Here is a 21,264-nt window from a genome sequence, read left to right on the forward strand (position 1 = left end):
CTGTTCAGAAGACCTACTATAAAAAAAATGTTGAAGATTTCACGTACTTCGTTCCGTTGAGATACCAGATGGCCGAGTCTAACAGGACTTCATGTCTCGGTGAAAGCAACAGACTTTTTTTTGGGGGGGGGGGGGGGAGCCATGTGTAGTGCCCCTCTGAGTCTGACGTCATCTGGCATTAGGCATGAACTCCCGCCATCTCTGTTTTTTGTCGCTCTTCCAGGCCTCACATTTTTCTGTTGACATTCTAACCACACACTTCCCTGTACAAACCCCAGGATCGGAGGCCCGAGGGTTTATGGGAGACTTAAAACGCGGCAATCCCGGGAGTCTTAGCTTCTCCTGCCGCTTTGGCAGGGCCCACCCGCCGCCCGCACGGCCGGGCCGCGTCCCCTCTTGTGATGTGCGTGTGACTTCACCAGTGCTCGAACATCCACGGTTACACACTCGCTGGTGAACAGTGACCTCCGATCGCCACCCCCTCACTGGACGGAAGGGGGCGACAGAGCTGATGCCCCCTGCAGCAGGGATCGGCTTCCCTTGTGTTGTTTGTGCCGTATTGAACCCCCTCACCGCCCCCCCCCCGTGAAGTTTGCGTGATCCCACCAGTGCTCGGACACAACCGGTTCCCCGCTCACTTGTGAGACCGCGAGCTCCGCCCCCCGCTCCGGGATCGATCGCGAGAGGCGATTCGGGCGGTATTGGCATCTAATGAAGTGATCGTTCGATCCTTCAAGGGCTGTCGGTGAAGGATGGACGCAAAGCGGCGAGGCGTGGGGGGAATAAAGCTGTAGGGAAAGAGGTCTGGCGGGGGGCGCCAGGGAGGTTTTAGTCATCTATAGCGCTAATTTCGGGTCCCATCATAGGTCAAATGCTGCCAGGTTTGCTCCCGCCTTTCTCCTCGAGTACAGAGCCCTATGGCTAAAATGCATGACGTAATCAGATTCATTCCCTAGGATAATATGCGGTCTCTATGGTAATATACTGAACACGGAGCCCCTAATTGTGGGGGTTACCTGTGATAATGCACACTCCCTAGTGTGAATATACAAACCCCTGATCATACACCCCCTGATAATGGATATTGTGATTAATAAACAGTCCATATGGCGATATACGTTCTACGTGCTGATAGGCGGTCCCGAAAGCCATATACCTATATGTCTCTGTCACTAATATACGTCATCCGTGGTATTGCACGTCACCATGATAACATACATTCCATCTCCTAACACTCAACCCCTATTATGATCACTTTTCCCCCTTGGCGATATACAGTCCCCACAGTGACTCCCTATGTTGCGTGTATGTATTGTGAAATTACATTTTCCGTGATCATATACACCCCTGCTGAGGAAGGATAATCTACATCCGTTTTTTAAAATCTAGATTTCTACGCTGATGTACCTGGTCATGCAAAATCATGATGATAGAACATGTATGACCTCAAGGCGCTATACAGATTGCTCGTCTATATATTGCCCCTCTTGAATCTCCTATGTCTGTGGTCAAACGTAGTGACAGGTCATTTCCGTTCGCTGGGGTCTTGGCTAGTGCAAAGGCCCCCCCCCCCCACCCCCCACCCCCGTTAATGGCACTTTATTTGTTCACTTCGGTGGTTGTCTGCACTTGTAAGACTTTTCGATGCCTTTGCTCTGGTTTTATCTCAGAACCTCAATATATATTTATTTAGGATGATTTTTTTAAATACATCGAAAGAGGTGATTATTGGGGATGTGAGGAATGGAGAGAAACAAATCCTCGTTCTTTTCTGGGATTTAATTTACCCAAAAACAATTGTCAAAGAGGGTGCATTATTTTAATTACCTCCAAAGACGCATTTAATAGAATTGAAAATTGCATTTTTGAGGGGGAAAAATCACCTAAAATGGGTATCCCGGTTTTTACATTTTTTAAATTCTTGTTCTACAAATTCGACTGCCCGTTTTCTTTGTTGTGGTAACATTCCCAGGGTTGAAAACTAGTTATTGAAAACTCTTTCTATTGGTGGCACATATTGCGATGTTCAGAAATGTGCCCTACACCAGGCCCACTCTTGTAGAAGAAATATTATTTGTAAAGTCTCCAAGGGAACTTAGGCGGGTCGATGGCATTTAATTCAAGGGCCGTCGGGGTACCCTGTTTCTACTCACAGGGTTAATGCAATTAATCTACCAAGATGTTGATAGCAAAGATAATGGTATCTTTGCAAAATATCTCGTTATCTCCGCCTCGAGCCTGACTTTGAAATATGTATAAATACAAACTTGATTGAAGAATGAAAGTTGATAAAAATTCAAAGATGACAAAAAAAAAAAAAAATCCTAGTTTTAAGCATTTTGGTGGGTTTTTGTGGTGGTGTGGGGGGCGGTGATGGGAGGCATGATGTATTCCAGTGTTATGTTTTTTTTAACTCCTCTACACTAAAGGACCTTCCAGTGCAGAGAAAAAAACATTACACCAACAATAAGGTTCTAGAACATTCGTTTGTGTGATGATGTCATCTTGGGTTTTGAGGTGTATTGTGACATCATCATTGGACGGCCCTTATAAGGAGTCATGGAAAGCGTTGCTTAACTTCCTGTATCTAGAACTCTATCGAACCCATGGTTTCTGGTAGCGGGGGTTGTTAAAGCGCTGCATGCTTTCTCGGCGCTAGGTGGGGAGTCTGCGCACAAACAAATGGTTGACTTATATTTCTATACAGAAGTCTCTTGCTACCAAGCAGTAATATGTATTTTCACAGATCCACGTTTGGTCTGGTACAAGGGACACAGAGCTCCGACAAGAACACCCAACATACAATGTAAGGATTCTGAGGCCGGTCTGCCCATGTGCACATCCATGAAACATGCGTGTAACCCTTTTCTTGCTGTACTGAATGTGGCCCCTGGCTAAGAGCGCCCCCGCCCTTGATGTATGGAAGTGAGACGAACAATGTTTACTGAAAAGATCATGAATGCCATGTATAATGTAACTATTGGGAAGCGCTCCAAAGAGGAAGCGGGAAGGGATACTTTTGGGGCACACTGGGGTATAAATGTGAGTTCCATAATTTATCTGCATATATGTCTGTTAGTTACTATATCTATCTATCTATATATATGTATATATATATATATATAGATAGAGATATAGAGATATAGCTATATATCCATATATATGTGTGTGTATATATATATATATATATATATATATATATATATATATATATATATATATATATATATATATATATATATATGTTTTAATCGACGGAGGAGTAATTGAAATATTAATAATAGTTAATGCTATTAATAACAATTATTATTAACTATCTTTTTTATAAACCATGCTACAAGCTGGGTTCAGTATGATCGTTGAGAGCAGGTGCTATAATTTCCCCTGTTTGTATAGAGCTTTGAAGAACAGTTCATTCTGGTGATAAGCGCTGTATGTTAATGTTTACATGCCGTATAGTACCTCGTGTGTGCAGGGGCGGGCTGTGCGATTTAAAAATTATCGATGTTGCGTTTTAAGAGGCAGGAAATGTGCAATTTCCTGCTACCAGGATGCGCAGCCTTTCAAATGAATGATATGATGTATCGTTTTTTAAAGTTATGACTGTTTTTATTGTTATGTTTTTATAATCAGAGCGCACTCCTAGCTATTTACATATCTGGTAGAAGTGAGGGCCCAGGAGCCGGGAGAACTAGTTAATGTGGTGGATATTCAGCAAGTTTTCAGTCCCCTTTTCACCTCATTTCTCCTAAGAAGGGTTTTTTTTTAACTATAATATATTTTAACTATTTACTCACCCGAAAGATGACTGCAGAATTATTTCCGTTTCAGGGGCTTCTCTTTGATGTATATATATTTTGTTGCCTTAATTTTCTTTTTATAGTGCTGTTAGTGCGGTCACACAATTTTGCAGACACATTGCGCCCTGTGCAAAGTGACCTGACCACCAGCGCTTTGTTTCATCAAACCATTTCTAGCTTTTATTGAGTACTAAAATGGTTCTGATCTGAAAAAACACTAAAAGTACCTGGCAGGAAACAGAGACTTTCCGCTTTCCAGGTCGTCTTAAATGCAGCCAGACTCCACCAGGACGGTGGTAACACGGGCTCATGTCCCAGGCCGGCCTTTGTCTCGAGCTTTTAAGGTTGACTGGCATTCACTCGTATAAGTGGGCTCCCTGTTCTGAAGTGTCACCCCCTCTCCAGCGCCCCCTCCAATCCATCTGAATGATCACAGGCCCACTGCAGTAGTGTGTATGTTCTGACCTTTTTTTTTAATTCATTGGTGTTGTAGTGCCCATTCCAAATATACTTTTTTGTTTGACTATATATCTATCAAATGTCATTCTTATTGAACACGTGCAGTCACAAATATAACAAGATAAGAGTGTTCTGTAAACCTTTTGGTGCCCCCTTCACCCCCACCCGCGAGGTCTCTCTCTTTATAGGTCCAGTGACCCCGCCAGAGGCGCCCCTGGGGTCGTCAGTGAGGGGTCCTGTATGAATGTGTGCATCATGGATGGTTGTAGCGTTGTCATTGCCGCTCGCACCGTAGTCTCGCGAGAGCTGCGGATCCCTGGCTGACCTCGGATGTGCTCTTTCTCCTCACAGACCATCCTGAACTCCATGCACAAGTACCAGCCGCGCTTCCACATCGTGCGAGCGAATGACATCCTGAAACTGCCCTACAGCACCTTCCGGACATACGTGTTTCCCGAGACCGACTTCATCGCCGTCACGGCCTACCAGAACGATAAGGTGAGCTGTGGGGGGTCTGGGGACGCTGCATAAACACCCCAATAACCCTGTCTGTCCTCCCCAGCAACGCATGCACACACTTGGGAAACACGCACTCTACCCGGATCCACCCTGCCCGCCTAAGTGGCGTTTTAAAGGGACGCATTTTATATTGGGGGTTTTGGACCGGTGGCCTCGTGTTCACCGTACAAAAGATTGAAACGTTGCACCTGTGTATTAGGTATTGTGCGTCCACACACCTGACTTGTCAAATAAATACAGAGCCCCTTTCCGATCCCTCCAAAGCAAACCCCGACCAGTGAAAAACACTAACAATTGTCTGTCACCTTATCTACTCTAATTTTTTTTCTCCCTGTTGGCTGTTTTGTCATAACTTTTTTAGATTTTTTAATTTTTTTTATTTTGTATTGTTAGGATTTGTTTTCATTTCCTTCTTCTCCCTCCAGTTTATTTCTGTTTGAATTATTCTTCATTGTGTTGCAAGAGGACCCTTTACTCCATACCCCCCATCACCATTTTTTAAGGTAGTGCGTGCTTAGCTCCAATATTTCTGTGTCTAATCTAGCTCGTTTAAAATAGTACGGGCCGTGCCCCCCCTCTGCGTCAGTCCCTGTGTGCCCCCCCCCCCCTTCTTCCTCCCCCCTCCTGCGGGGCCGTGCACCCCTTGTCACTGCTGCCCTCGGTGTGGAGGGGCCGCCGTCCGTGGCCTGCGTGTCACTGCTGTCCGGAGACCCCACGCCATGTGTCCGTCCCTGTGTGCACTGCACACGACAGTCCTCGCAGACCTGCCGCCTGCGAGTGTCTTCCTCCGTGTTTACACGGGGAATTGGCTTCTAAAGGGCCTGGTCTCCCCCTACCGGCCAGAGTGAGGGCCCCTCTCTCCAATCAATGGGCGTCCGAGCCGGCTCTGCAGGGCATCGACCCTCACACTCTCGCGCCCCTTCCAGGCTCGCCCTCTTCCGTCTCCCTGCTCCTCTCTCTACCATGCTCTTTCCCTCATACTCGCCCCCTACCTTTTCCCGCCCCTGTTAACGGCTGCAATCGCCGGACGTTATTTGGGTTTCTTGGCAGCCTAAAGTTCATGGCATCGAGGCGCTATCAGCTGAAAGATCATTTTGTGCGGACGGTCAACCTTAGAGGGGGGCGACAGATTCTAAGTTTCTGCTCCAGGAACAAGGTTTGCTTTCTCACCACGGTGGGCATGACTCACAAGAGCCCCCCCCCCCCCCCCATATTATCTGCTTTATGCCTTGGCATATTTTTGTGTACATTTCTCATATTAAGATGCTTTAATAAATCAGGATGCAGGGGTTACACTTCTGCAGTGGGATGCCTGTGAGATTGCAGATACCCTGGCTTTCAGGCGAGTTGGCTCCCTATGTCAAGTATTTGATCCCGGAGGGCAGTCAAAGGTTTCTGGCTACTGTGGCAATAAACGGAAATCTGACCTTTGCAATTCAAGTATATTAATACAGTGGTCTAAATCACCAGCGTTACCCTACATATTGGTACTAGGATTATTGTAACTGGTGCAAGCAAGTGTACTTTAATATATATGACTGCTTCCGCATTTTCCGTAAGTTACCATAAGGATAAACAGAAATGTAAAACCGGTGCCTCTCACCCTAGCTCTATCTATCTAGGCCACTAAATCTGCAGCCCCCCGAGGCCTGAGACGAGGGGGCCACCCGCCGGAGGACCGCGCACACCATTAACCCCTAGCACACCCCACACTCCCCAAACATTGAGCCCCAGACAGCACTGGGAGCTGAGCGCTTGTTTCGCGGATCCCATATAGCGCTGCGACGCTGCATGCATTTCCAAATGCCGACTGAACCAGGGGACATATTTCAAAAGTCTGAATTATTAATCGGCCCAGTGTCGCCAGCGCCATGTCATTCTTCTGAGCAGATAAGAATAGTTTCTAACCAGCGCGGCGCTGCTCGGCCGCCATCTTCCCCTCAGGGGGCCCTGAAAAATAACTTCCTCTCATTAGGAGCGAATAAATAATTCACCGCAAACCGCAGCATCGTTTTTAATAAAGCATGCGGTGTGTTAAACCGGAGATCCTCTGTGCGTTAAAGGGTTTGAGACAACAGAGGCCTTGGCTGGACCCACACACTTTCAACTGCCTTTATATGCCCCCCCCCCTCCCTTCCATGATTAACACAGCAAGGGTGGCCCCCCAGGACTAGTGGCACAGCAAGGCTGCCTTGCGCCCTAAAGCACGAAAAAACTGCAGCTGCCTGCCCCAGAGCAGGTACCAAAAGCTGTCTTATTTGGGGTGCAATGGGTATCGGCGCCACTGCACCTGCTGCCCAGTGGTAGCTACACCCCTGTCTAGGAGGGTATGGGGAGGTTATCTGGTAAATAAATCGTTTTTCAAAATAGGGTCAAACACATTTCAAATGTGTCGGTTATAAAAGTTGTACAATTTTCATTTCTCTCTCCACTCCCCTACTGTTCCACACATTCGAATCAACCACCATTAACCCTGATCGCTTTGTTCTTTCCAGATCACGCAGCTGAAAATCGATAATAACCCGTTCGCAAAGGGGTTCAGGGACACGGGCAATGGGAGAAGAGAGAAGAGGTAGGTTTGTGGTTTTTATTGGTCTTAGAGTATTTTATTTCAGGAAAGGCCACTCGTTCCAAAACTCAATTTTCTTTAACTCCCCCTTCAATAAAGTTGATGCTTTTATGACAGAAATAAACACACGTAGAGGCAAACCCCAATGAGCACTTAGTCACTTTTTTATTTATTTAACATTTTGCCTAGGCGGTTTTGCAATTGTATTGATGTGCGGTTCTCCCCGTAGTTAAAGCTTTAAAAATTGCGTATTTTTTGTACATATTTGTGCGTTTAATGATGTGCTTGCGGGAAAGAATGCTTTCCTTGTGGTGGACATGCGCACTCGGTAATAGGGGCTGATGTGCTGATTTCGGTGGTGGGATATATTACAGGCGGGAGTGGGATATAAGCACAGGTACAAAGTGGGTAGTTGTGTGCCGTTTAAGCGGTGTGAGGCCGGATTGTGGCTAGCACAATGTAGAACATGGTTGTAAGTAAAGATGGGTTTTGTTGTGGGACGTGCAGGCTGAGGGTTGAATATGTGGGCTTGAGTCATGTGTGTATGTGGTGGCTTTATGCGTGTTTGTGGCTTAGTGTGGGTGAAATAGTTGTGTGGGAGTGAGGGCTCTTTGTGGGTACTTATGTGTGGAAGGTGGTTGCATGTGAGGGCAGGCTGTGTGGGTGGTTGCATGTGGTACTAGGAGTGTGAGGGTATGTAGGTAGTTGCTGTGAAGGTGGTGATGTGCCAGTGTGGCGGAAAGGTCTGCGCAAGGGGATGATGGGTGGGGACTGTGTGCGGTCACCTGGTATATGCTTGCTTGAGTCTGTTGGTAGTATCCATGCCTGACCTGGCGGTCTTTGCCCCCCTCAGGAAGCAGTTGACTCTGCCCTCCCTGCGGATGTATGAAGACCACTGCAGACCCGACCGAGATGGGGCAGAATCGGATGCCTCCTCCTGTGAGCCTGCCCTGGGCAGAGATCTCCTGAACTCCCCCTTGAGCGCGGAGCCCAGCCCCCTGAGACTCACCCGCAGCATTCGAGGTAAGACCACTGCCCATCTACCCTCCTCTGCCCTCCTGCGTGAAGTGTCATGCACAGTTCACCCTCCAGGCACGGTGGCATGCTGCTAGCATCCTGTGAGTTCAGTCTGTGGTTGGCACATTATAGCAGGTTCGAGCAGTGCCCCCTAATCCAGAAAGACTTCCAAACATTCTTCTTTTGTTTAGGTCTGCATAATGAGAAACAGTCAATCCAATTGTGCAGACATTTAGCCCAAAGTAAACATGTTCACCAAGGTCACCACGTGAATCCCCTTTTATACATGTTCACAACTCGGTTTGGGAATATGATTATTAAAGTGATTTCCCATACATTATAACTAGGGCTCCCAGTTTTCAGTTTTTCCTGATTTTTACATATAAATACAGACGGAAAACCATTTATTTTAATGTCTGTATTTATTTTTAAATACAGAAAAATAAGGAAAATAGGCCTTCTCTGGATATTTTTTCTACTGTCAATACTGACTGTCAGGTCAGTAGGTGTGCAGATTGAGAGGTAGGGGAGATTAAAAAAGACAATAGAATTCCTAATTAAGCTTAATTAAGTGCAGAGCTACAGTTATTTATGCTATTCTACAATGCAAGAGTTTTCAGATGACGCTATAGCACTGTGTAGTGCTAAAAGTATGCATTTATCAGTTAAATGTGGAAAAATAACTTTCAGCTTCATTTATAGAGAAAACACAAAAGAAAAATGGATAAATAAGCAAAAAAGCAAACAATAAATATAGCTAAATACAGATGGAAATGTCAAAAAAATAAATACCATAAACCGGGAACCCTAATTTTAACTCACATTTGCGTATTGATCCCCAAGAAAGCTATACAATAACATTCAGTGAGTCCTTCTACCTGCATCTTAAAGCATCTACAGGCAGTATGTGTTACGACAGCTTTTTAGGCCTCCTTGAGTCTGCCGTTTTTACATTTGTAGACTCTTGTACTCTTCGTAGCGTTTGTCTGGGCCCTCTAAAGTAGAAAGTATATGCAACAAGGTGGCTCCCCTCTATACTATAAAATACGGTAGTGCCCCAGTGGCAACGATGACGGGTTCACAGGTACATCCGTTCGATTGTACTGGTTTACAGAACATGAAATAAAGTCTCTTGAATTTCAGGCCTGTTCTTCCCTTGCCATTAATTGCAAACCCGCGAGCACGCACCCATATACAGCAGTACCTTTCCACACACCATATCCCCACGTGCCCCAACACGCCCACTCCAACACACTTGTACCGCTCACACGGTTACACCAGCAAACGGGCACCTGTACACACTTGTGCGGTACAGAAACACTCAGACTGTCGCTGCGTCACTGACAAACACTTAAAGTATACACACTACATAGAACTCTTTGCGCAACATACAATGGAATACATGCACACATACGTTTTTGCACTGCCTTGCATCACATAGACACTTTAACATGTGCACACTCATGTTATCTTTGTAAAATTAAACACTTGCACCTGTAAAAACTTACACTGTTACACTACCTCTTTACACTGACACTTACACACAGCTACATAGAAACATACAGCTTTGCACAGGCATATGTGCCACACACTCTTAAACATTCACACATTACCACCTTATGCTTTTAACATTTGCACACACACACACACACAGACATACGCACTCTCTCTCACACACGCAGTCACTCTTGATATGTCGAGGTAGGCCATGAAAAGTAGACAGGCTGTTTTTTGTTTCCATTGTGCTGTCTGTCTGCTTCCCATTCACTCACTGTCACCTGTCTGAGCCGCCTGTTTACCTGCCCTGTTTCCAGGTCACTTTCCTTGACATGAATTTAAGACCTGCTCTGGGCCTTTTAATTAACTTGTTCCACATAATGTACATACAGCTATGATTTATGAGACACTTGACTCCTGGGGAGAGGGGCAGTCAGTTCAACAACTTGCATCTGCAGTGGCAATGTTCCAACAATAAAATCCCAAAGTAAGGAATTTAGTATGTGATGGAACAAACGTGTCTTAAGTCTGCTTTCTTCTGTTTCCTGTTCCACATATTACCGGTTTGGTTAATGCCCCACATATCTGGTGTTTTCATTCGTGTGTCTTTGGGTATCTATATAAATACACACTCCCTCTCACTTTGGTCTCCCATGTACGCAACGTCACTGTATATCAGTGGTGTCAAAATAAGTCGTCCTCACAAATTATGTCAAACGTGAATTAAACAACTAATTCCGGAGCAAGACCTCATTCCAACGAGAGAGAGATTTACCAATGGCTAATCTATGTTGTATGCAAATCACCACCTAGGTGGTGATGTGTACTGTGGCCCTACAGTGGTTGCTCCGGCTTCTAGTGACGTTTGAAAGGCACTCGCCTTTTAAGACTGCAGTCCAAAGGTAGGTCTGCCTAGTCAGCTGGAGGTTTGGGTCCTGGACTCTGGTCTCATGCTCCAGAAGTCCCATAGTCACCTGGAACCATAGCCCAGCAGTGGGGTCCTGCTAATGCCCTATCAGGGTTTCACATCCTCCTGCTTCTGGGTGTCGGAAGTCTTTATTGCATGATTAAAAAAAACCTTTGCAAGTTACAGAATTTTAAGAACGATATATGCTTCTGGGTGAGCCCAGCAATGTGCCTATTTGTATTAGAGAGAAGGAAACCAGAGGCCCGCTTGAATTTCCCCTAATGAATCCTTTACATCTCGCGAGTTCCCAGACTTCATCCCTCTGGGATCCAGTTTGGTTACTCTTTCCCTGTAGGTTAGGCCTGGTAATTGATGCTCCGCTTTTTTTGTTTCAGCTTAAACTCTTTCTAGCACCCAATGTACCCCACGTATTTTCACAGCCCATATATTTTCTGTTAGGGGGAGTTCTGAGCCAAAGCCCACTGTTGTATTAAAAACAATTGACTTGTAAGATGTTTCCCATTCATGGGAAATGCAGCAGCTGCATTAGGTCAAAAGCCCTTTCAGGTGAGAGTGAATGGCTTTCCAGATTGGCGTTGTTTGTACAGAGGCTGAGCTTCAGAATACAAAAGCGCCTTTTCTTTCTGGGTTGCTTGTAGGTTGCGTGACCCTAGTTATATGTGAATCCTTCTGCATGCGATAAAGAGACATAGCTTGCATGCAGTATGTTTGTTGCTAGTTGTAAACAATCTTCCCTCTTTTTGCAGATGAGAAATCTTGTGTGGACAGTGACCAGGAGGACCTCGACAAACCCGACGACAGGTCGGTGGGCAGCCACAGCCCAGAAGGGGAGGCTTCTTTACCCAACAGCCCTAGGCTTGAAGAGAAGGGGAAGGACCGGCCCAGCCCGCAGAAGAAGGACCTATCTCCAGACCGTCACCACCACCACCACCCACACCACCACCGCAAGGACAGCGATAGCATTTTCAGCATCAGACACTTGGAGAAGGACAAATTAGAGAGCAGAAGGAAGGAAGAGCCCAAGAAGGACCTTGAGTGTGGGACCTTGGGCAAGGAGAGCTTCTCACCGCTGATGGTGCAGACAGACAGTCCTCCCCACCTGAGTGCCAGCCACCTGCAGAGCCTTGCCCTGTCTGGCTTTCATGGGCAGCACTTTTTCAATCCACTTGGTGCCGGCCAGCCCTTGTTTATCCACCCGGGACAGTTTGCAATGGCGCCTGGAGCTTTCTCGGCCATGGGGATGGGGCACCTGCTGGCCTCCGTGACTGGCGGGAGTGGCCTGGACAATGGAGCTCTGTCCTCGCTTCAGGGAGCGGCCGGGGCCACCTCTCCCTTCCCATTCCATCTCTCCCAGCACATGCTGGCGTCTCAGGTGAGAACCGTCCCCTGTTTTAACCGTTCATCTTGTGAAGTGTGACTACATATGCCCTTTTCTCTTTCCCTCCTCCAGTTCCACTGTATATAACCCATTAGTAGGAACAGCCCTACATACAGATAACTGGTCCTCTGTCCTACTTGTATGATGTGAACCATATTTAACCCTTTACGGCTGAATAGGGGAGGGGGCTCTTGGACACAGGGGCCCTCCTGACCCATCAAGTTGATTGAATTTGATACACAGACTTCAAATAACCTTTGAGGGCTTCCACCGCCGCAGAGACGAGGGCCAGGTGGTCCCATTGATGTGGGGTAAGATTTCAGATCAACTGGAATTGAGCTCCTCAATGAACCCTGCTAATTCTACCCAGGAGGGGATGTGAAGGCTGTCACTGGACACCGGGCCTGTATTAATCATTCACTTTAATTTGAAGGAGTGGTACACTGTCTGCGTTATGTGCCGTAGCCCTTATGGCTTGAAATGGCCGCTCTGCCAATCTGCACTTTGCTCAATTCTTTGCATCTCTTTTTACATCTGGCGTTAGCCAAGACCTTTTAGTTTTTCTTAAAATTATTGATTTAATGTACTTTTTGGGGGATTCATTCATTAGTCCCTTGTGTCATTCACATGTTCTTCTGTCCACTACAGCAAATAGCATTAGGCAAAGAGTCCACCCACTTCAGCCATTGGCTAACTTCACTGTGAGTGACACATCTTTCACAAGGAATACATCTGCATCCAAATTAATTTCCTGCTGTTCTAGGGACTTTGATGCCAATGTGTGGTATTTGACAGAAAAAAATATTTTTGCTTTTGGCCAATTTTATTTCTCTTCATATATTGGCACAGGTTCAGTAGCTCACCCAACAATAATGTTTTACAAAAACCATGACAAAACAAAACAGGCACTGACAAAGATAAAAGGCTGCTGGCGAACACCAGACCTGCTCCTCCTGTCAACACTGTCTCAAGTCCACTAATTCTCCACCTCTAGCTGCTCCATTACAATGTGCTGCATTTTATGAAAGTCGCCTCTCTTCTCCATCTCCATAGATATGTCTCTATAGTCTCTTCCTCTCTCTACATTTCTGGACAAATATGTGCTCATTTTTGGTCCCGATCTGTTTCTAATCTCACATTTATAATAATACCAATAATATTGATCAGTTACACATCACCCACAACAAACCCATTGACTTCTAAAAACAGATGGGATTGTTTCCCTTCGTAAAGGATCACATTTCATGACCTTGGAAGGCCCATGCCCATATTCAGTCCGGTACCTACAGGCTACTCACCGGTCTCAGCTGCAAGCCTTCTTCCGGTTCCTACTGTACTAGCGGAATCCGTCACTAAGGACATTTGCATGGCTTTGCGGAATGCATTCGGGATCTGCTTTGCACGATGGTCATATGTGAGAATAGTGACTACAAAAAGTTTGCACAAAAAAAACCATAACCACAATATAAATCTCAAAATAACAATCGGGTAATTAGTGTATATATATATATATATATATATATATATATATATATATATATATATATATATATATATATATATATATATATATATATATATATATAAAGAGAGAGAGAGAGAGAGAGAGCGATATATATATATATATCTATCTCTTAGAAGAGATTGAGTGCTTGATTTGTAATTTGGTGGCAGGGCCACGTGAGGCATATCCCCTTCTGCCGTTTTACGAGTGCCATGAAATAAAAAACACACCCACCACGTTAAGTATCGTATACTTATGTATACATGCTTACTGTGTCGATATTTAGGTTACTGATATCATAATGACTACAAGATTCTATAATATATCATCGAGGTAAATTGATGTGGGGTGAAGTAGGGCAAACCATACCTATCAATATATACTTACTGTGTCGATATTTTTGCCGTCCATATTTCGGCCACAATATTTTTGTAGCATGATCTTTAGGATTCAATGTTCTGCCGCCACTAAAACATTATTAGTCTCTTCAGACCTCCAGCAGTACCAGGGAAATATCCAGGAACGACGCGTTGACGTCACGGGTTACGTGGCTCGCCTCGCACAGAGTGCGTTCTGCGCGAGGGTCTATCCTGGGCGGAGAGGCAGCCTGGGCACAGATGCTGTATTTTCTCAATTTTACCCGCTACCACTCCCGAGCAGAAACAAGTGCATTTCAGTTTGGACTCACACAGAAGGGTCCGACACGTTTCTGAGGGTCATCAATCTCGGTCTTAACTTAGCGGAATAGTTTTATTGTATATTCTTCTGATGTGATAGCTGCGGAGGCCGATGACGCACCTGTGACACGAGGCCCTGTGGGGCCTGGTGGGTGCCGAAAGCCCCCACAATGGTGCTCGACTCGAGGCTGTTTAACCAACAAGCATAGCTCGGGACCGCGCCTCACTCCCAGCCAACAGGCAGGGCATTGTGGGATACTTCACTCAGTCTGGGCGGAATGGACAGTGCTTACATCTAAACAACGTGCGACAATATGCGCATAGAAGGCGGTCAATGGCCGCTGGGGCATAATACGACATGATGAAAGAAAAATACACGCACACACAAATGCAATATTTTATATATACACACTCATACACGCACAACAATAAATACTACAAAAAGACACATAATATTTTATACACACACAAAACTATAAAAACATACCCAAGCACATATATAATATTTTATACACATGCACATATGTAAACATGTACAGTTATAACATGAAACATTCAAAGTTTCATCTCGACTGTCTGGGCTCACGGCTGGCCTCGCATCACCGACAGGTCAGGAGTGGGGATGTGCGCAAGACCTGCAAACTTTTTTAATAGCTGTAAAAAACTATGTGGAAAGTTTTGGAACTTGATAAAGGTTATGGCGTTTTTTCACTTAGCCACATTAGCTTTAAAGTCATATTTTTTTCGACCGTTTCTATTTCCAAAGGAACATACTTTTTAGAATACAATTCTCCTTTGCAATACTATTGTGTGAAGAAAAGTTAAGCAAAAGGTAACTGCAGGTAAAAAAAATCTGTGTGTTTGCCATTATGCACAAAGGCTGTTAAAAAATATAGAAATGTGTAAGGAAAGATTAAAACTCCATTTCTTATCTAGTCTGGGTTTGACTAGAGTGAAAACGTTCTTGCTATGCAGTAAAAATATATCTCACTATGTAGAGAATATCTTTGCTGGAGAAGTTAAACTGGGAAAGTCTGCAAACGTTGAAAAAGGGCAAAATTAGGAACCATCCTTGCAAGGTTGGTAAATAGAGTACCAATAAAGTAAACAATTTACAGCGCTTGGAACCAGCAGCAGTGAATTATGAAGCACTATATAAAAAAATGATTAGTACAGACCTGTTCCCCAAAAGTATGTACATGCCTGATCCTTATAAAGTGAATCACTTCCATCACGCCTGAGTCTTTTCTGCCCAGAGCCCTATGGAATGAATCACCCAGGTCTCGCTTGCCAGATCTCTTTTACAATCTCTTTTAAGAAAGCTACGTCAATGACTAACCCAGACCTTACAAGAGTGAATCAACGTGGATCTAAGGCCGTCCTGTTATATCTATTTCACGCCATTGATTCATGGGCCGGGTCCTTATAGGATTGACACTGCAGGTATATCTCTCCGGGATTCAATGCAATTATTGATTTTGGTATCAGCCTGAATCCCTTTCAGATCCATTCACGGAGTCATTGTAGACTGGATCCCTCCTCTGGTGATTGCTCGGGTCCCCTCTAGAGAGCATCTGTTTCCTTGTTTGTGGGGATTGAGTCCACCTAAGAAAGAATCAATCATTTTTTGTGTGCAGACCATCATATCTTCAGGGTCCAATTTAACAATCCCCGTCTTAGTGTGAATTCAATGTTAGATGTGGAGGAACAAGATCACAGGAAATGTCAGTGGAGAACAATAACTGCCTTTCTTGAAGTCCTTGCTAACAACTCCTGGGCCTTAACCCCTACTGCATAATGGCCATATTATTTTATTTGTAATCTATTTTATCTCCTGCTCTCATTTTCCTTTTTACCTTACACCCTTTCATTTTTCACCCAATCTTATCGTATTTCTTTTTAAATTTCTGCGGTACTCCCCAATATTTGTTCTCCCACTTCATTCATTACCCTTTTTTATATTCCTCCCTTTTCTTTCTCCTTAACCCTGTTCAGATATTTTTTTCCTATCCCTCTATCTTTTTACATTTCTGTGTCCCTGCCCAATATTTGTTCTCCCACCATTTCATTGTCTTTTTTTTCTCCTATTTCGACCTTTCCTTTTTTAACTCCTTTTCCTTTTTTCAAGAATCTGTGTTTCCATTTTCTTTGTGTTTTACACATTTTTCTACATTTTTATTTACATTACACATGAATTTTATTTTTACACTGTCTCCCTTTTCCGATTTTGCTCTCCCACCAATGCCTCAATACATATGCTCTAAAGGAGTTTCTCTCATTCAAACAAAATATGTGAGGTTGCCTTTCCTGTCCTGGTTAACGAGCACCTTTCCACCTGGGGAGCTACTTTTCTGCTTAACACTAACACCTGCTTAGTGAACTGAAAGAACCAAAATGATCTAAAACACGCCAATGTTTTTATTTACTCAACTATTTCACATTTTGCACAAAATGGTTTTTGGCCCAAATGAATAATATATTGTAAGTGTTGTGTGACCAATTGCTTTTCCCATTTTCAACTCGATGTAGCAATTGGGAGGTTTGTAACTTTTAAAAGAACAATGCATATGTATTGTAAATAGTATTGGATGTCATAAAAGCACATAAACTGCCATTGACTGTTTTTTACTGAAGCATTTCGCATTGGAAAGGGTTTAAGTAGTTTCCCTTTTGTAGCAAATAATACCAACGACGGTGCAATGTTCGATATATTGTCGAAGAGTTCAAAGATGTATGTTCCAAAGAAGCCAATTGTGTACGTTCTTGGTTTACAGATCTTTGCCATAATTACATTATCTCATTGGTTTTATATAAGTCTCATTACTCACACCTGTCGTTCTCAAGCACTGTAAATTACACGTTTTACTATAACCTAATTTAATTGTGCTTAATTTGCCGATCTTTAAAAGATGGAAAGCTGAGTTGTCCTTGATGGGATTCAAACTCGTGACTTGCAGAGCACTGCATGTCTCAGGAGCGAGCTTTTAACTCACGAGACATCCTGCCAGTATCTTTACAGTGAAAGTGTAGAAAGACTTCTCCATGTAGGTTTTATTAAAAAAAATTCAATCATATAAATGCATATACACAGCATTCGGTAGTGGAAATTTGTAAGCTGACACGTTCAACAAATAGCCATTTTCCTGCCTCATAGTATGTAATGTATTTTGATGCCAGGCTGGTGAGTGGTTCAGTGCGATCTGAAAGCAATTGTAGTTCACCTTCCAGTTAGCTGGTAAGATAACTCGGTGTGTTGTGCCCATTACAGAGATCTGGCAGAACCAAATCAGTAGATCACTTTTCAATGACAAGAAAATGCATAACATTTATTTGGGCAATATTATTTTGTTAGAATAAGACTATTTAATTAGTTTTGGTGGCTATATCAACTGATACTTTTAAGGTTAGGACAATTCATATAATAGAGGAGGTTACAGTAGTGTTTGGAACTTGTTTTAAAAAAAACTCTTAGAAGTACTGATGCCACGAGTTGTCTTAGCTGATAAGGCACCATCAATTTGTTAGGCAGATTGATTTTTGGGAAAAAAGCCCCCTCTTGCCTAATGTCTGTGGATAATTCTGAAACCAATGTAGATGTTCAGTTTTGTCAGTCGCTTTAACTTCAGTGGCTTTGAATGCGGATTCATTAGATTCCATCCTTAGTCAGCCAAAAATGGTGCTTTCACCTGCAGAGCAGAAATCCTGCTTTCACCACATACTTCTTATTGTACATGGTGGCTTCACGGAGGGATCGTACTGTCTGCAGGGCCATCCATTCCAAAGAGGAGGGAACTGCCATGGACAGCAGACTTAATCCTCCTTTATAGAGATGCTGCTTGAGCATACATTTCGAATTACATCATGGAGAAATATCCCTTAATGACCCTAGAGGTAGCCATCTGTGATTGTAATCAGTCCCCCAGAGCCGTAGAAACCTCTCTTTATGATGAAAGGTGCCTCTGTGCCATAGAAATCACGTCATGATGTAGGTATCTCTTGACCATATACAAGAGTACTCCAGAGTGGTGCCCCCTGAACTGGGACATCAATTGATGAGACAGGGCGTCCCTCATGCGAGAGTCTCTCTTCAGGACAGATGTGTCTCCTGACCATAGAGCTTCATTCCATGAGATAGAACCTCCCCAACCATAGAACCCTCACTTCAGGGCAGAAGTGTCTCCTGACCATAGATCTTCATGCCATGGGATAGAACCTCCCCAAACATAGAACCCTCACTTCAGGGCAGAAGTGTCACTGACCATAGCGCCTCATTTCATGAGATGGACCCTCCCTAACCTTAGAATGCTCACTTCAGGGCAGAAGTGTCATTGACCATAGAGGATCATTTCATGAGATGGATCCTCCCTGACCTTCGAACGCTCACTTCAGGGCAGAAGTGTCATCTGACCATAGAGCCTCACTTCAAGAGCTAGAACCTCCCAAACCATAGAGGCCACACTTTAGGACAGAGATGCCTCCTGATCCTGTAGCCTCACTTCACGAGAGCTGCTTCCTGACGAACCGCACCAGTTTGAGGTAGAATGGCCCTAACCATAGAGCCTGCCTAGATGGGGACTCCACCTGATGATAAGGTTTGGGGTATTGATTATAAAGGACCATTTCACTTAGAGGGAAGTTGCTACCTAACTTTAAAGGTGTTGCCTCTTAATAGGAGAAGTGCTTCTCGATGCTTAACTGAGTAAACGCAAGATATGTCAACTGACAGGAAGACCATAATGCTCATACACACTTGTACATAACATTCTCAGAGTGTGCCCAGAAAAGGAAAATAAATAATTAACGTTGTATGAGACAATGCAGTTTGAAAACAAACCTGCACATTTGCAGCAATATCAGCATTGATTAAATGTGTTTTTCTTTCCTTTGCAGGGGATCCCAATGCCCACCTTTGGTGGCCTGTTTCCATATCCCTACACCTACATGGCGGCAGCAGCCGCAGCAGCGTCGGCAGCCATGCCAGCCACCAGCGTGGCCAGCTCCCTGTCCAGGAACCCCTTCTTGACCACTACTCGGCCTCGACTCCGCTTCAGCCCGTACCAGATACCCGTCTCCATCCCACCAAGCACCAACCTCTTGACCACAGGCGTTCCCGCCAGCCTCAACCCAGGCTCTGAGAGCTCCAAGCCCGGCAGCAGCAGAGAGTCCAGCCCTCTCCCTGAACCCCCAACCCTCAAGAGCAGCCACCAGAGGTCTGCCTCCAGCTCCCTGTCCCCCAAAACCTCCATTAAAGATTCCATCAACGAACTGCAGAACATCCAACGGCTGGTCAGCGGGCTCGAGAGCCAAAGAGAAGTGTCTCCTGGCAGAGAGACACCCAAGTGACTGGACCCACCTGCCAAGCACCCAGCCATAAAGGGCTGAAAAGCACTGGGAAATTGTACAGCACAGAGTAAATATTTATTTAAAAGGGGCAGCGATCAAAGGCGGGAACTGAACAATGATTCTTGCAGCAACAACCCACCCCTGATCATCACCAATGGAAAGTCTACCAAAATTACACATTCCTCCGAACAGAATGCCACAGAAGAGGAAAAATACTGATCAAATTGAGACTTTGAAGGAATACCAACCTTAGATATCTACTGTGGGTTGCTCCCATTTCGGAGGTATTGGGTGTCCCGGCGTAAGAATGTACATTCGCTGTAATGGCAAGTGTTCTGAAGATGAGCAAAAGGGTGGTATTGCTCCCCAACTATGAAGAAGTCCTATCTTTGAAAGACTGGACAGACCTTGCATAAAACCCCTATGCCTGTCCCGATTGCAAAGAAAAAAATACTGAAAGCTCTAAAATAAGAGCGGCTGGAGCCCAGAGATCTCGTAGGCAAGGGAGCCATGAAAATAGACGCTTGTGCACTGTCAGATATTGACATGGGTGCTTCTGTCCTACCTGTGTACCAGACATATTTATAAAAATAAATAGAAATTTGTGTAAATAAGCTATAAGGATCCCAGAATATGCAAATTGGTATTAATTTATTCAGAGTTGTACATGGTGTGTACATAATATGTAGAGTTTAACTCGATTGCATTTAATTTTTTTTCACTTTACCTGATACCTATATATTGTAAATGGGGAAAATATTTAGCTCTGTTGTGATTGAAGGAAGTATGGGTTCTTTAACTGTGTTTTGTTGGGTATTGTTTGTCTCCGCCTGTTCCTAGGACAATCACGTGCCATCAGTATACAACCAGGGTAATGCCCTCGTGGGCTGTCTACCAACCCGAAATGTTCCATCATGTTATTAAGCATCTTCACAGAGCGGGATAGAAAAAGGCAGGAATAAACCTCAGGTTTTTATTTTCACTCCAGTACACAAAGAATCAGTCAATGATCACGCCACGTGCTATACAAACTACATGATTTGATATGTGCTGGTCATCGGGGTATCTTATCTGTTCATTTTTTTTGATGAATCCTCTCACATCTTTCAATAAAAAATAATGAACTACTTTTAAGTTTCTTGTTCTCTCTAACTCTGAGCAGTTTTAATTTGCAGTGTTTATAAATGTTTTCCAAATGTCTTCATTAGAGACAGACTGTTTTTTTTCATCTTTCTCTTGTCCTCAAGAGAATGGAGTATCTAACATTGCTCGCCTCTCCTTACTCTGAGACCTTTCAATCAACATTTTTAGCCCCCATTGATTTTTAGAAAAAGTTTTCTCTCCTATTTTTCCTAATCATGTTCTTTGGAAGAAGCTGTCCAATAAATGTCTTAAAATGTCTTTGATTGAAGTAATTTCTCCAATAGAATTCTCAATACTGTCGGACACACTGCTGTGTTATTTAGTAAAATCATTCACAGAAAGGCTTGATTTATCAAATAAAAGTGTATGGTGGACACGTCAAGAATAATCGAACAGGAAGCTTTACATAGTAGAGATGAAGAAATTGGAA

General features: G+C 44.1%; 1 protein-coding gene across 2 annotated transcripts in view; it reads left to right on the plus strand.

Moving 5' to 3' along the window:
* TBX2 (T-box transcription factor 2) overlaps positions 1-20,820 on the plus strand; it is a 28,368-nt gene extending 7,548 nt beyond the window's left edge. Inside the window, exons 3-8 of one of the 2 annotated variants that reach the window (XM_086954925.1) lie at positions 2,747-2,806; positions 4,611-4,757; positions 7,274-7,350; positions 8,201-8,370; positions 11,536-12,161; positions 19,239-20,820. In XM_086954925.1, the coding sequence (XP_086811051.1) occupies positions 2,747-2,806; positions 4,611-4,757; positions 7,274-7,350; positions 8,201-8,370; positions 11,536-12,161; positions 19,239-19,691 (1,533 nt within the window). In that variant the 3' untranslated portion in view covers positions 19,692-20,820. The remainder of the gene's footprint in view (positions 1-2,746; positions 2,807-4,610; positions 4,758-7,273; positions 7,351-8,200; positions 8,371-11,535; positions 12,162-19,238) is intronic. The other variant, XM_086954926.1, reaches the window with a different exon arrangement.
* Positions 20,821-21,264: the final 444 nt, after the last annotated feature.

The sequence above is a fragment of the Lissotriton vulgaris genome, chromosome 2_1, assembly GCF_964263255.1.
Source record: "Lissotriton vulgaris chromosome 2_1, aLisVul1.2, whole genome shotgun sequence".
Classification (NCBI taxonomy): domain Eukaryota; kingdom Metazoa; phylum Chordata; class Amphibia; order Caudata; family Salamandridae; genus Lissotriton; species Lissotriton vulgaris.